The sequence below is a fragment of the Salvelinus alpinus genome, chromosome 10, assembly GCF_045679555.1.
Source record: "Salvelinus alpinus chromosome 10, SLU_Salpinus.1, whole genome shotgun sequence".
In the NCBI taxonomy this organism is placed as follows: domain Eukaryota; kingdom Metazoa; phylum Chordata; class Actinopteri; order Salmoniformes; family Salmonidae; genus Salvelinus; species Salvelinus alpinus.
The window spans coordinates 17,896,308-17,910,938 of record NC_092095.1 but is presented as its reverse complement, the minus strand read 5'-3'; the positions used below and the strand labels follow the sequence as shown (position 1 = coordinate 17,910,938).

Sequence of the window (14,631 nt, the reverse complement as noted above, 5' to 3'; positions counted from 1 at the left end):
CTGGAGCTCTGCTCAGACAGACAGACCTGGTTCCTCAGATGACCTGGACAGAACTCTGATGCACCTGGGACCCCCCCTGACCCTGCTCAGTTATTAACTAGACCAGGGGTGGAACTACAGCCTATAGCTCTGTTGGACCAGGGCTGGAACTACAGCCTATAGCTCTGTTGTACCAGGGCTGGAACTACAGCCTATAGCTCTGTGGGATCAGGGCTGGAACTACAGCCTATAGCTCTGTTGGACCAGGGCTGGAACTACAGCCTATAGCTCTGTTGTACTAGGGCTGGAACTACAGCCTATAGCTCTGTTGGACCAGGGCTGGAACTACAGCCTATAGCTCTGTTGGACCAGGGCTGGAACTACAGCCTATAGCTCTGTGGGATCAGGGCTGGAACTACAGCCTATAGCTCTGTTGTACCAGGGCTGGAACTACAGCCTATAGCTCTGTTGGACCAGGGCTGGAACTACAGCCTATAGCTCTGTTGGACCAGGGCTGGAACTACAGCCTATAGCTCTGTGGGATCAGGGCTGGAACTACAGCCTATAGCTCTGTTGGACCAGGGCTGGAACTACAGCCTATAGCTCTGTTGGACCAGGGCTGGAACTACAGCCTATAGCTCTGTTGGACCAGGGCTGGAACTACAGCCTATAGCTCTGTTGGACCAGGGCTGGAACTACAGCCTATAGCTCTGTTGGACCAGGGCTGGAACTACAGCCTATAGCTCTGTTGGACCAGGGCTGGAACTACAGCCTATAGCTCTGTTGGACCAGGGCTGGAACTACAGCCTATAGCTCTGTTGGACCAGGGCTGGAACTACAGCCTATAGCTCTGTTGGACCAGGGCTGGAACTACAGCCTATAGCTCTGTTGGACCAGGGCTGATGGTGACCACATTGTAGCGTCTCTCCAGTCTTTGCTTTGGACAATTCGTGTTGCCTCTAGACTCAAGAGACAGGTGTCAGGAACATGAATGTGCTGTATGTAGATGCCTGTACTTCTGGGAACATTTGAGATACCTGCATTATGCATTTAAGACCCATATTAAAATGATGAACTGTATAATGTAGCTGTGTATAAACCTGAGTAGCCTCAAAGACAGTACAATATGAAGATAGGCTAAAACGGCTTCGCCAATAGAAATCCCAGACCACACTTTTCGGCAATGTTATGGCGACGTTGGCTAGCTAAGCTCATGCGTAGAAACACGTCATCGGGTCTAACGGTCGTCTCGTGCCAAACTGCACATGTGCAGGCTGTCAAATCAAACTCACTCCTTACATGGTTTTTTTTTGTTGACGAAAATGAAATCCGTTTGTCACTTTCACGAGGTTGGAGTAGTAACATGTTCAACTACTTAAGAAATTGGATCAATTCTAGGTTGTGGATTTAGATTTTGAGAAAATGAACAACTAAGGAAGAATGTTTTACTTCTCTCATTGACTTCACAACCCCCAAACCCTGGCCAGCTTGGTCTGTTTCGCAAGTGTTCACAGATGTCTAACGATGTTGCATCTCTGGGTTTAGAAACTCTGTGGTAGCCTCTTCTGTGACTGAGCCATCAGACAGAGACAAAACTAGTGATGTCATCAGAGTGAGAGCAGGTAGAGCTCCACTGACACTGCCCCCTGTGTAGAGACAAGCTCCTCCCAGTCAGCCACAACATCCAGAGTGACGGGACTGAGGTCCAATCATGGCTTTGGTGGGCCAGTCTGGGTACAGACTGCCCTGTCCACGCCACACCTCAACATTTACAGACACCAAGGGAAACCTGGTCCTCGACCAGTGTTAAGCAGTGGTTATCTGGACAGCGAGTCTGTGTATATGTTGATGCCTTCAAATGCTCCCCAGGACTCCTCTGAACCTTGTGTTTCCCAGTTCCAAGGTACATTTGAAAGCAGCATGCGTGGATGACGCTATGAGGAGTCTGTGTCTGACACGGAACTGACATTACTGTTCCAGTATAGCAGCTCAGGTTTCTAGGAGATTAAATACCATGCATTTTATAAGTCCATTAACTATGTCATGTAAGCACACAGGTGGGGTGGGAGAGGTCCATGGATGTAGAAATGTGTGGATAGAAGGGACATGATATTTTATGCTGAATTGAACCCTTTCAACCTGCCGTCTGGAATGTCATGACAGTTGTGGAGGTAATCCAGTATTTTACTGTATGGGCCAGCTGGCACCTGCTGACTTCTGGTCACTCCCTTTAAAGCACTGTCTGTCTAATTGAATGAAAAAATATGTAGCTACAGTATCAATGACTTGTAGCAGTATTATTGAATTAATGAGCTGATCCTGGATCCGTGGACAACTCCTACCTATTCGATCGCTCTCCCTCAGCTCTTCTAGATGTGTTGTAACACAGTCTTTCAGGTTCTGCTTGACTGGTAGCAGAGCTGTAAGCTTGTGTGCTTGAGATGTCTGTATGTTTTTTTCCCCTTCTGGTTTGAGATTAGATGAGATGCCTTTTTTCTCTCTTTGTGTTGCCCTCTCCAGTGGAGATAGTGTCCCTTCCTCCACCCCTCTTTGTGTTGCCCTCTCCAGTGGAGATAGTGTCCCTTCCTCCACCCCTCTTTGTGTTGCCCTCTCCAGTGGAGATAGTGTCCCTTCCTCCACCCCTCTTTGTGTTGCCCTCTCCAGTGGAGATAGTGTCCCTTCCTCCACCCCTCTTTGTGTTGCCCTCTCCAGTGGAGATAGTGTCCCTTCCTCCACCCCTCTTTGTGTTGCCCTCTCCAGTGGAGATAGTGTCCCTTCCTCCACCCCTCTTTGTGTTGCCCTCTCCAGTGGAGATAGTGTCCCTTCCTCCACCCCTCTTTGTGTTGCCCTCTCCAGTGGAGATAGTGTCCCTTCCTCCACCCCTCTTTGTGTTGCCCTCTCCAGTGGAGATAGTGTCCCTTCCTCCACCCCTCTTTGTGTTGCCCTCTCCAGTGGAGATAGTGTCCCTTCCTCCACCCCTCTTTGTGTTGCCCTCTCCAGTGGAGATAGTGTCCCTTCCTCCACCCCTCTTTGTGTTGCCCTCTCCAGTGGAGATAGTGTCCCTTCCTCCACCCCTCTTTGTGTTGCCCTCTCCAGTGGAGATAGTGTCCCTTCCTCCACCCCTCTTTGTGTTGCCCTCTCCAGTGGAGATAGTGTCCCTTCCTCCACCCCTCTTTGTGTTGCCCTCTCCAGTGGAGATAGTGTCCCTTCCTCCACCCCTCTTTGTGTTGCCCTCTCCAGTGGAGATAGTGTCCCTTCCTCCACCCCTCTTTGTGTTGCCCTCTCCAGTGGAGATAGTGTCCCTTCCTCCACCCCTCTTTGTGTTGCCCTCTCCAGTGGAGATAGTGTCCCTTCCTCCACCCCTCTTTGTGTTGCCCTCTCCAGTGGAGATAGTGTCCCTTCCTCCACCCCTCTTTGTGTTGCCCTCTCCAGTGGAGATAGTGTCCCTTCCTCCACCCCTCTTTGTGTTGCCCTCTCCAGTGGAGATAGTGTCCCTTCCTCCACCCCTCTTTGTGTTGCCCTCTCCAGTGGAGATAGTGTCCCTTCCTCCACCCCTCTTTGTGTTGCCCTCTCCAGTGGAGATAGTGTCCCTTCCTCCACCCCTCTTTGTGTTGCCCTCTCCAGTGGAGATAGTGTCCCTTCCTCCACCCCTCTTTGTGTTGCCCTCTCCAGTGGAGATAGTGTCCCTTCCTCCACCCCTCTTTGTGTTGCCCTCTCCAGTGGAGATAGTGTCCCTTCCTCCACCCCTCTTTGTGTTGCCCTCTCCAGTGGAGATAGTGTCCCTTCCTCCACCCCTGCTGCTGTCTCCTCTCTCTCTGGTTTTGTATCTCAGTGGAGTCACAGTAGGACTTTGTATTGAACATAATAAAAATACCTTCAGTATACAACTGTGTTTTTCACTGACCAGTAAATACTACAGAAAGGCTTTTAATTCAGACAACATACAGTCAACAGCATAGAGAACAATGCATCAAAGATGTTCTGTAATGGAACCAGTCGACATCAAAAGGCTCCTGGATGACAGGGCTACAGTGGCGTTCCGGTCTAATCTCTATTGGGCAGAGAAAGTTCACTTGGCTTCCGATTGGCCCAGAGAGAGTTCTCTCTTCTTTCCATTGGCCCAGAGAGTTCCTAATGTATACATCTGGCATAGATAGAAATGTACTAGAGTTGGCACTATTCCTTATTCTACATGAAAGACAATCCATGTTTTTACAAAGTAACATGTTCTATACAACACATTTCCATGGGTACGATGCACCCTCTAACCCTACCCATAGTGCTGTACTACTGACCCTGGAGTACTGTAGGAAATAAACAAGTGCTGATGAAGAGGAAGGTGCAGAACCACAACAAACAAAGATGTAAACCTCATAGGATCATGTACGGGCTAGTAATATACTCTACAAACAAATACAAACCCAAATGTTAATTCAGAAACACTTCATTACATTTGCGACTATCACATTTTACATAAAGCTACTTACAGCTAATGTTGTGTAAGACAATTCTCTAAATCTAAATTGATAAAAGGACAATACAAAAGATTCAACTGAAATTCTCTATAATGAATGACAGCTAAATACATATCATGTAGGATATTATGGGGCTTATAAAGGGCTTACAACGCTTTGAAGACGCATGGCCTTCAAGGTGAAAGTGACAAACAAATACTGTACAAGTGAGCTTCAATCTGATATCCAATAAGAATCCCATCTTACAAACCTAAACTCTCTCTCTAAATGACAGTTAGCTTGCAGGTCATTTCTCCCATTCCATCTGTATCGATAAAGCAAACAGCTTCAGAATGAATTTACTGTAACAACCAAGTAGTAGCTGTTCTTTAGTTGGGTGATTTGATTCCAGTCTCAGTGTTCTCCTGTACAGAAATATTCACTAATATCCCAAGTCAGTTTTTCATGTCAGAGGAGGGACATGGTTATGGGACAAAGGGGAGGGGTTAAAAACACACAACAAGATTGAGATTCTATTTATTTGGTTATAAATTCTTCTTCTTTGATCTCTTGTAGATGGGCGTGGTTATCTTGTAGATGTGCAGGGTTGTTTGGTAGAGGGGAGGGGCTTTTCTTCAGAGGGGCTGTACTATGATTCCCTGTATTGTCAGGTTTGTTGAGTTTCCCAGACTGCCGGTCCAGCTGCTTCTGGTTGCGTCTGAGAGCGTGGTTTTTCAGGTGGACAGTGAGGCCCCTCTGGGTGAGCTGGTAGATGCGACACTCATAGCAGTAGTAAGGAGTCACGGCCACGTGTCTAACCTGATGTGTTAGAAAGTTGTCGATCGAGGAGAAGTTTCTTTCACACATCTCACAGCGCGGGACCCTGCCTGGGTGTTCCGTGTTGTAGTGCTTTTTCATTGTGAATTTATTCAGCATCTCCACAGAGCAGAAGGAGCAACACAACATCACTTTGTGGAAACTGGTGTGAGTACGAGAGTGCTTGTCGAGGACTATCTGGTTTCTGTAGTATGTGTTGCAGAGTGGGCAGAAGAATTTCTTCTTATGGCTGGGTTGGTATTTATTCTGATGCTCCCCGGCTCCTCTGGCTTTCCGGATAGCATCCAAGTCCTTTTCCTCCTTGTTGTCCTCCTTCACATGGTGGAAGCAGATGTGAGTCCTCAGGGAGCCCTTGGATAGGTAGCGTTGGGGGCAGAGTGGCACTGGGCAGGCATATTTCGCATCAGTGCAGCAGCCGGTTTTATGCTCCAGTAACTCGCTTCGCGACTGAAAGGTGTTGCTGCACTGTGGGCAGCGGAACCCTGCCACCCTCTTTTTCCCCTCCACAGTCTGACCTTTCTGTCTCTCCCTCTCTTCCTCCCTCGCCCTCTCTGCAATCATCTTCCATTCGTCTTCCTGGGTTTTCCTCCTCTCTTGCTCATATCTCCACCATTGCGGCCCCGGAAGCTTTCTCCGTTTCCCCTTTTCCCCCCACATCTCTTTCGTCCTGCTCTCTCCCCCTTCCTCCATCTGCCATACCTCTTCCTCCCCTACCACATATTCTGTACATTCCTCCTCCTCCTCTGGATTTGAGTTTTCTATCACAAACACTCCCTCCACCTCCCCCTCACGCCCCGTCACATTCATTTTCTCTTTCCTGTGAATCTCTGTTACCATGGCATCATAGCCTCCATCCTCTCCTTCATATGGGTGAGTGTGTGAGTATTCCATCCCATACTCTCCTCCCTCATCCTTCCTCTCTCCTGTGTGTGAGTCTCCTATTTTCACCACTCTAATCTGGTCATAGCTCTCTGCAATGCTCTCATCCTCCCCAACATCTTCCTCTTTGATTGAACTAAACGACTTGTTGAGGGAACTAAACGACTTGAGGGAACTAAATGACTTGTTGACTGACCCCAACGAATTGTTCCAGCGATTCATCTGCGAATCCAACTCCCTGTCCACTGGCTCCTCCTTGATGCCGGCCATTTTTACTTCCAACATCCCAGTCCCCTTCGCCCTCTCAGCGTACACCTGTGAGAGATGAACAAGAAGTGTTTCATTTAGAAGCATTATTCATTATTATATAGAACATTATTCAATTCAAGTTATAGTGTTGAAGGTTGTGCTACAACAGTACATGTACCTCTAAAGCCCAGAAAGCTCAGATTCGCCCGCTCTGAAAGCTTTATAATGTCAAAATATGTTTGTTGGTCAGCGAAAATGCATATTTGGTGATCAAAGGACGGATTATTAACTTTGCATATCTGCTAAATGGGAGTTTGAATCAGAGCTTCCTGGGGGCACAGATAGATACTACTAGTTCAGGGCTACACTTGGTTTAATAAACTGTAGGCTAGGCCTGGAAGGCAATTTTAGATAGCTATAACGTCTTTCAAGATCAGCCTATAAGAACTAAAAATATGTTTTTGTTGGTGGAGTGAAAAGTTCAAGAAATGAACTAGTTAATTGGCGGCAAATGTTTGAAGCAATAACGCCGCCATCTTCTCTACTAAAACCTTTTCAGTCTACTGTCTTTGATTAATGATCCTATAGCCTATGCTACTGTCTTTGATGCTATAGCCTAAACAACAGTTTGGCACAATGTTAAATTAAGTTCAATAAAACATGTACAAATAATAATAATAATTGTAGGCTAGCCTCATAGCGCGAATATCATACTCACGGTGTGTTTCCGATAAGCCGATGTTTTATCAGTGGAATAAATCGATGGGATTGCGTCAAGATTTAATATTAACCTCGTGGTGAAACCGAGATCAAGTTTTGTGAAGCACTCTTCTGTAAAGTGGTCGCCACATAAACGGGAAACATCTGGAATTTGCTCTCCCGGGTTGCTTCCATTGATAAACTGCAGCCACCGTTGGCGTCTCTGGGGCTCCTCTGGTAAACTGTAATGAATAATTGTGTCCGATTGATTGGCGCATCCTCTAACAATGCATTTATGTATTTCCATTGCGTTCTTCTCTTTAGCCAGTTATTTTGTAATGAAACTGAGTCACAACTTGATGTACGTTTTAGCTACAAATGTTGTGTCGTCGCCGAGGTGTGACAGCTGCGTTTGCACACACTGACCCGGACTACCAGTATCTTTGTTATTGCTGTCTGCTAGCAGTTAGCACTGTGGCTAAGCTATCTACAGTGTAGAGTAACTAATTTATATCCGCACGATGACTTTCCACTTTCTCTCTATCTGGCTATGAAGTTCGAACAGTGGTGAATTCAGAAATATCCATGGATATGTGTAAATTCAACCACAATCATAATTTCCAGCTACCAAAATGTTATAATTTATCATGGATTGCTAAAATAGCTAGCAGGTTGTTACTTCTTCTGTTTTATTATCAGAAAATGTGCTCTATCGCCACCTACTGTAGTGGAGTGTTTCTACTGAACGAGCATTTAACCTAGGCTATATTATATTTATTCGAATGGATAATATAAAATATAAATATAAAATGTATATTTAATCGATAGGTTTTATTATTCTAAACACTTACCCAGTTCCAGCATATGAAAATTTTAAAATATTAGTCAATACGTTCCATATGTTTCCACTGTGTCTGTGGTCCAAGTACATTTACAAAGATATTTTCAAATTAATATATGATTTGTGTAATGGTTTGGTGTGTTTGATTTAAACGTGTAATATTGTTGCATTCCGAAACTTAAATGATAAAGGAAGACAGTAACTAGCTAGCATGGTGTATTGCTGTTTCACATGTGTAAATAAAGCTTTACCATTTTGTATGACATGTCATGCGCATGCGTAAACCGGTGCACAAGTGGTGAATTGGTTTTTCGTGAATTGTGCCGGGAGAAATTGGCCCGTTTTTCTTTCTCAGTATTGTTCATATAGCAGTAAGCGCCACCCAGGCACGAAGAGAAGATCTGAGCTGTAAAGAATATGCCCAAGAATAAAGGTAAAGTGTTAGAAGTGCCGTCTATTCCCGGAACTTGTCCCGCAGTCTCTGACTACTTCAGTCTCTACACGCAGTGAAAACGTGACAGTTGAATAGCTAGCTAACATAATGACTAACGGTAACCACCAGGTTCGTAGCATATATTTTCACAAATCTAGGTACGTACAAACTAGGTAAGTTAAGAGCAGCCAGCTCGCTGTATTGTCGTTCTGACGTTAAATTGTACTGTTAAGGGCGCACATGACTTGGCTTGCTAGCCATTTACGGTGCTAACACGGGCATTTTAATGGCAGTTAACGTTATTTACTCAATGAACCCATTCAAACCGCAGTCAGCTAGCTACATTTGCCTGAAGGATTTTAGCAGGAAGGTTTCACGTACTGACTGTAGTTGGCCATATGGTATATCTGCGCTCTATTCCTGTAAAACATGTTCAAATGTTGCTATAACACATCATGTACCTCCTGTGGTTGGACTCCCGAGTGGTGCAGCAGTCTAAGGCACTGCGTCTCAGTGCTAGAGGCGTCACTATAGTACCTGCTTCGAATCCAGGCTGTACCATTGGCCGGAGTAGACCGTCATTGTAAATAAGAATTTGTTCTTAACTGACTTGCCTAGTAAAATAAAAGTTGTTGATGTGGGGTTGACATTGAAACACTATAATAATACAGTATAGGTTAGCTATTGGGTGTGGTGCTGCGATTTCATAGTGAAAACTCAACCTTTACCGAACATAGCTACAGTAGTTAAATACAGTCTGAGCGAAAGTGTCTGCTAAATTACAAAAATGTGAGTGGTCTGTATGACTTAATTTTTTTCTCTCTGTTCTTTCCAGGTAAGGGAGGAAAGAATCGTCGACGTGGAAAAAATGAGAACGAGTCAGAGAAGAGAGAGCTGGTGTTCAAAGAGGACGGGCAGGGTGAGTGGAGGACGAGCAGGGTGAGTGGAGAGTGTAGGGGTCTCTGCCAGGGCTTGTGTGGGTGTAGGCTTTTGCGCCAGCCAAATGGCAACATGGCTGAATCAAGTCTTTGTTGAAGACTATGATTGGTTGATTAGTTGGTGTGTTACTGCTTTGGCTGGAGCAAAAGCCGGCACGCACACCAGTTCTAGAATTAGAACTGCCAGTCTCTCCCCTGTGTGGAATAACTCAAATGCTCCTAACAATGCTCTAGAATGTACAGCTCCCTTTTCCCCAAGTTTCTGGAATGCAGATAAAAATGCAGCCCTGTTTTTAGAGCAGACGTGCGTTGTATTGAGGGTGAAGGTATACAAGCATAATGATCAACATGGCCCTACTCCGTGGGAGCAATGTAACCCTCTCCCCTCTGCTGTAGAGTACACTCAGGTGTTCCCAACTCCTGTGATGTTGTGTATGTTAAGTCGTTCTCTCTTTCCTGTAGAATATGCTCAGGTGATTAAGATGTTGGGTAATGGGAGGTTGGAAGCCATGTGTTTTGATGGCGTTAAGCGGCTCTGCCACATCCGAGGAAAACTCAGGAAAAAGGTAGGAACACACACACACGCCCATCATATTGACACACAAGGGGAAACCCTGAATGATGCAGACTCAACGTTTTTTTCTTTTTTTTTCTCCCCACTATGGACTGTCAACTGCGACACAGCATGGGCTGCAGTTGTGTGTTAACCAATTCTTTAGATTGTTATCCATCCATCTGATTTAAGTCCTTGTAAAAGCGTTCTTGTTTTTCTTTCAGGTGTGGATTAACACGTCAGATATCATTCTGTTGGGCCTGAGAGATTACCAGGTGAGATGACCGGCAAGTTTACAACTGTTGTTGTTGTGGGTGACTGTGCATTTGGTTGTCACTTAGGGCTGGGCGATTTATATAGAATTAATTAGATTAATTCAAATGTGTTTTTTAGCACACAATGCCTGTGTCGCAAGAATCAAATTTTGTTTTTATGAGCATTTATGTCCACTTGTCTTTTTGGTCTTATCTCCTTTGCTCCGTCTGTGCCTGTGTGTACATTCCCACTCATACACCAAGTCCCTGCCACTCACAACAACAACAGAAACATCACTTCTTCCTCTATGACAAAAAGCTGTTTCAACTCGCTATTTGCATTTGAGGTTTGGTCCAACAGAATGGGTCCTATGGACACTGAAAGCCACAGAGACATTATTTGAGTAATAGATGAGAACTCAACCTTTCTAATGTTACCTTTTTATCTCTCAACTCATAAAACGCACAGAGAGTAGACCTATCAATGAACATTGTTTCTGGAAAAGAAATGCGCATTTTCTGTGCAACGTGCCAGTAGCAGAATTTTTGCCACCGGCTGTGCTAGCTATCTAGTTGTTTTATAAATGTGCAATGAGAATAAAAATACACATTAATATCAGGAATTGGCAACTAATTCTGAGAAATAAGCATCTTATCCAGGTAGGCTACTTGATTTCAACACCTGAACAAAGTGGACAGGCTAGCATGCTGTTCAAACAGTTGGAGGCAGACAGGAGGGTGTGTTCATAGGAGTTCAACTGTTCTACCTTGTTAGCTAGCAAATAGATCCCAAGTTGGCTAGACTTGAAATATAAAGATTATCTGACTACTCATTAGCATGTGGGTTTGTGCTTGAGAGATTGTTTATTAGACCTGTGTTACACAGGAGGTTGGTGGGACCTTCATTGGGGAGAACGTGCTCGTGGTAATGGCTGGAGCGAAAATAGTGTAATGGCATCAAACACATGGTTTCCAGGGTTTGATGGCATTCCATCCCAGGCATTATTATGAGCCTTCCTCCCCTCAGCAGCCTCCTGTGCTGTGTTAATTTTCTATTGTGCCTGCTACAATAAATGTATTAGTGGGGATGTGCATGGTTCTGGTTCAATTTGTAACAAAAGGACATTTTCATAGACTGAGTTGAAAGCCAGATCAGTAATTATTGCAAAAAAAGCTGGTTAAACTATTTGGATTAAATAATTACATTATTAGTTGGTCTTATGGTTGTGGAAGGCTTATATTTAGCCTAGGTATACTTACACACTCTCTGAATTCATTAGGTTATTGCTAACTGTTTTGAATGCAGTTTATTGACCTTTTAATTGTACAACAACGCTTATTCAGAGAACATGTAAAAAATCGATATATAAATCGGAAATCGGCCGCTAGTTTGGGAAAAATAAAGATGTTTTTTAGGCCATATCGCTCAGTCCTATTGTCACTGTATCATAAAAACAGGTTTGAGTTTAGTTTTTTTTTCTCCCGCTATAGGACAACAAAGCTGATGTGATCCTGAAGTACAATGCAGACGAGGCCAGGAGTCTGAAGGCCTACGGCGAATTGCCGGAGCACGGTGAGTACTATGAAGAGGAGCTTTCCCTACGGTAACAGCTAATGTGATTGGAAGAGTGGTCATGCAGGAGAAGAGACAAGGAAAGAAAGCTAGAAATGATTGAGACAGCCCATGATGACTACCGCTGGCCCAATGATTGGTTTTTGTAGATATTAAATTCATGGGTTGTTTTGTTTGCACATCCTTGTTGTCTCTCTGACTCCTCCTCTTCCTGTCTCCTCCCCTTAGCCAAGATCAACGAGACGGATACTTTCGGTCCCGGGGATGATGAAGACATCCAGTTTGACGACATCGGAGATGATGACGAGGACATTGATGATGTAAGTGCTCAATCAGTATCTTTTATTGCTTTCTGTAGGTTGGAACTGTTGCAATGACAGGATTAACCATCTTGTGTCCCTCCATCCGTATCTCTCTCCCCTCTCTCTCCCCACCTCCTCTCTTTTGTCCTCTCGTCCCCTACCCACCTCCTCTCGCCCACCTCCTTTCCTCTGTCATTATCCTCCAGATCTAAGGACCTTCTAGGGGAAGGTGTGATTTTTACCATCCGCTCTGAAAATCAGCACAGGACTTCGATACTTCTCTACCGGAATCACTGTACCCTCTGCCCACATTTGTGGCTGTGTTAAGTAGTGACGACCCGGCCCACACAACATACTTCAAGGACGTTCAGCCCTCCCACTAACTCATTGATAACATGACTGCAGCTGCTCGCAATTTCTTGCGGTGTCCTTTTAATGTATTTATATCGATTTCATGTGGAGTGGAATTTACTTACAAGTATAGAACCTCTAGATTTGAAATAAAAAGATTAACCATTTTATGTTTTATCCTGCGTTCTTTATATTAGGATTAAATATGTTTATTGATTACGGGAAACTGATTTCTCCTGAAGATGCCTCTGTATCCTTTGGAATGTTTCTTTAATTCTATATCGTATTCCGGTTAGCCATATTGCAGTTAGAGAACGTTTTGTTTCTATTGATCAATGCCAAAACGAAGGCTACATATCCCCACCTTCTGTTTTTCAACAGTCTGTATTTTCTTTTGTTTCCCCATGTGTATTTTGTCTGTTGGTTTTATGTTTTGATCAACTACCGGAGGAGTGTGTCACAAAGCATCACTCGGTTCAAGGAAGTTAGGCCCACCTTTGAAAAACATTCAGATATAGCTACTACTTTCTGATTTATTTCCTAAAATAATCTAGAAAATTTGATATTTGTCAATTAAACCAATGTCCATTTCATGTTATTTCAGAATATTTAGGAATGCTAATTGGCTGTTCCTGCTTTGTGACCCCCCCCCCCCCCCCCCGGCTGTGGTTTAGAGACTGCTGAGTTCTGTCAGAGGAAATGGCTACCTCCTAACTAGCCTGGTGGCCCAGTCTGTTGCTGCTGGAGCCAATTCCTTTGTTCCTTCACTGTCATGCCAAAGATGTCATGTAAGGCTTGGCATCTACAGAGGAGTTGGCTGCAGCTCATACACAATGGGACCAGGCTAGCTAAATATCACTGAACTGTGTCTTTAACACCATAGACAGCACTTGAGCTACTATGATGTAATAAGGCTGATTTATATAGGGATTTCCAATAAAGAACTTAATTCCATGGACTTTTTGATGTTACATTTTACACAGCATCTTTTTTCCCTGAGAAAGACTGTAGCCTGCGCTTGTATGTATCAACCACTAAGTGGTACCACTGAGCTACAGCTCAACCTCATCCACAGGGTTGTTGGTGGTGAGCATTAATAATGTTATGCGTTGAAGCCTTTTTTTGTAACTCCAGTAATACAAAGCTGTTGCAATACTGATATTTTTGTTTTTGCATCGAATGTTATTGGTGTTTACATTTGTGATGTTTGTGTGTAAATCAATGTCGGAGTGAGGATGACGCAGCAGGAATGAATAGGAGATGGTGACCTGTAATCTTATTTTATCCTCTCCTTCTCATATTATCACTGCTTCTGAAATGTAGCCTGAACAGACAGACCCTTTATAAGCAGGGCAGACGTCTTGTTTCTATATCCAGGGCAATGTATAGGTTAGTTCCTTTAGAACATACAGTATCTGACACACGTGTGAACTGTTATTTGGTGCCGCTGTTCTGCATAATACAAATCAAATTTGATTTGTCACATTCACATGGTTAGCAGATGTTAATGGTCACATTCACATGGTTAGCAGATGTTAATGGTCACATACACATGGTTAGCAGATGTTAATGCGAGTGTAGCGAAATGCTTGTGCTTCTAGTTCCGGCAATGCAGTAATAACCAACGAGTAATCTAACCTAACAATTCCACAACTACTACCTTATACACACAAGTGTAAAGGGATAGAGAATATGTACATAAAGATATATGAATGAGTGATGGTACAGAACGGCATAGGCAAGATGCAGTAGATGGTATAGAGTACAGTATATACATATGAGATGAGTAATGTAGGGTATATAAACATAGTAGCATAGTTTAAAGTGGCTAGTGATACATGTATTACATAAAAATGGCAAGATGCAGTAGATGATATAGAGTACAGTATATACATATGAGATGAGTAATGTAGGGTATGTAAACCTATTAAGTGGCATTGTTTAAAGTGGCTAGTGATACATTTTTACATCAATTTCCCTCATTATCCATTACACCCCCACGAGGCCCAGTGTTATCAGATCACTGCACGTGCCATGTACAACGATGCTCTGGTGCAGCACATTCTCTATAAGCGCTTACAGTAGCCAACCTTATTCAAATGTATACGTTTTCATTTGCCTAAATAATGTGCCTTTAAACGCTCACCAGGGAGTTATTTGTAGCTGGGTGAAAAGGGAGAGAGGGATGAGATATATTCTCTGACCAGCCATGGTGTAACTGCTGTGAAATGGCTAGCTAGGTGTGCGCTAACAGCATTTCAGTCGGTGACGTCACTCGCGCTGAGACCT

General features: G+C 44.0%; 3 protein-coding genes across 4 annotated transcripts in view; 2 read left to right on the top strand and 1 right to left on the bottom strand.

Annotated features, from left to right (window-relative positions):
• Positions 1-2,607, top strand: part of LOC139531600 (ribosomal protein S6 kinase alpha-3-like) — a 48,822-nt gene extending 46,215 nt beyond the window's left edge. For both annotated transcript variants that reach the window (XM_071328194.1, XM_071328195.1), the window contains one exon: positions 1-2,607. This exon is cut by the window's left edge and continues 156 nt beyond it. The gene's annotated coding sequence lies outside the window, so the exon portion shown is untranslated.
• A 2,232-nt stretch (positions 2,608-4,839) lies between these two features.
• Positions 4,840-7,807, bottom strand: LOC139531598 (PR domain zinc finger protein 5-like). Its single transcript, XM_071328191.1, has 2 exons — positions 7,117-7,807; positions 4,840-6,464 (listed from the first exon to the last, which is right to left on the bottom strand). The coding sequence occupies exons 1-2, from the start codon at positions 7,402-7,404 to the stop codon at positions 4,971-4,973; spliced, it is 1,782 nt and encodes a 593-aa protein (XP_071184292.1). The 5' UTR covers positions 7,405-7,807; the 3' UTR covers positions 4,840-4,970.
• Positions 7,808-8,151: 344 nt separating this feature from the next.
• On the top strand, positions 8,152-13,300 carry LOC139531599 (eukaryotic translation initiation factor 1A, X-chromosomal). The gene is made up of 7 exons (XM_071328193.1): positions 8,152-8,371; positions 9,207-9,290; positions 9,772-9,875; positions 10,087-10,137; positions 11,608-11,689; positions 11,918-12,009; positions 12,198-13,300. Exons 1-7 carry the CDS (start codon positions 8,356-8,358, stop codon positions 12,201-12,203), a joined length of 435 nt encoding a protein of 144 aa, XP_071184294.1. The 5' UTR covers positions 8,152-8,355; the 3' UTR covers positions 12,204-13,300.
• Positions 13,301-14,631: the final 1,331 nt, after the last annotated feature.

What these genes read in the sequence shown, in the direction of transcription:
- LOC139531598 (XM_071328191.1), bottom strand. Translation starts at nt 7,404, where the DNA reads ATGGAAATACATAAATGCATTGTTAGAGGATGCGCCAATCAATCGGAC. An exon ending in CGGCTTATCGGAAACACACC is followed by an intron (nt 6,465 to 7,116) that starts GTGAGTATGATA and finishes CATCTCTCACAG; the next exon opens with GTGTACGCTGAGAGGGCGAA.
- LOC139531599 (XM_071328193.1), top strand. An exon ending in GTTCAAAGAGGACGGGCAGG is followed by an intron (nt 9,291 to 9,771) that starts GTGAGTGGAGGA and finishes TCTTTCCTGTAG; the next exon opens with AATATGCTCAGGTGATTAAG. An exon ending in GAGGAAAACTCAGGAAAAAG is followed by an intron (nt 9,876 to 10,086) that starts GTAGGAACACAC and finishes TTTTTCTTTCAG; the next exon opens with GTGTGGATTAACACGTCAGA.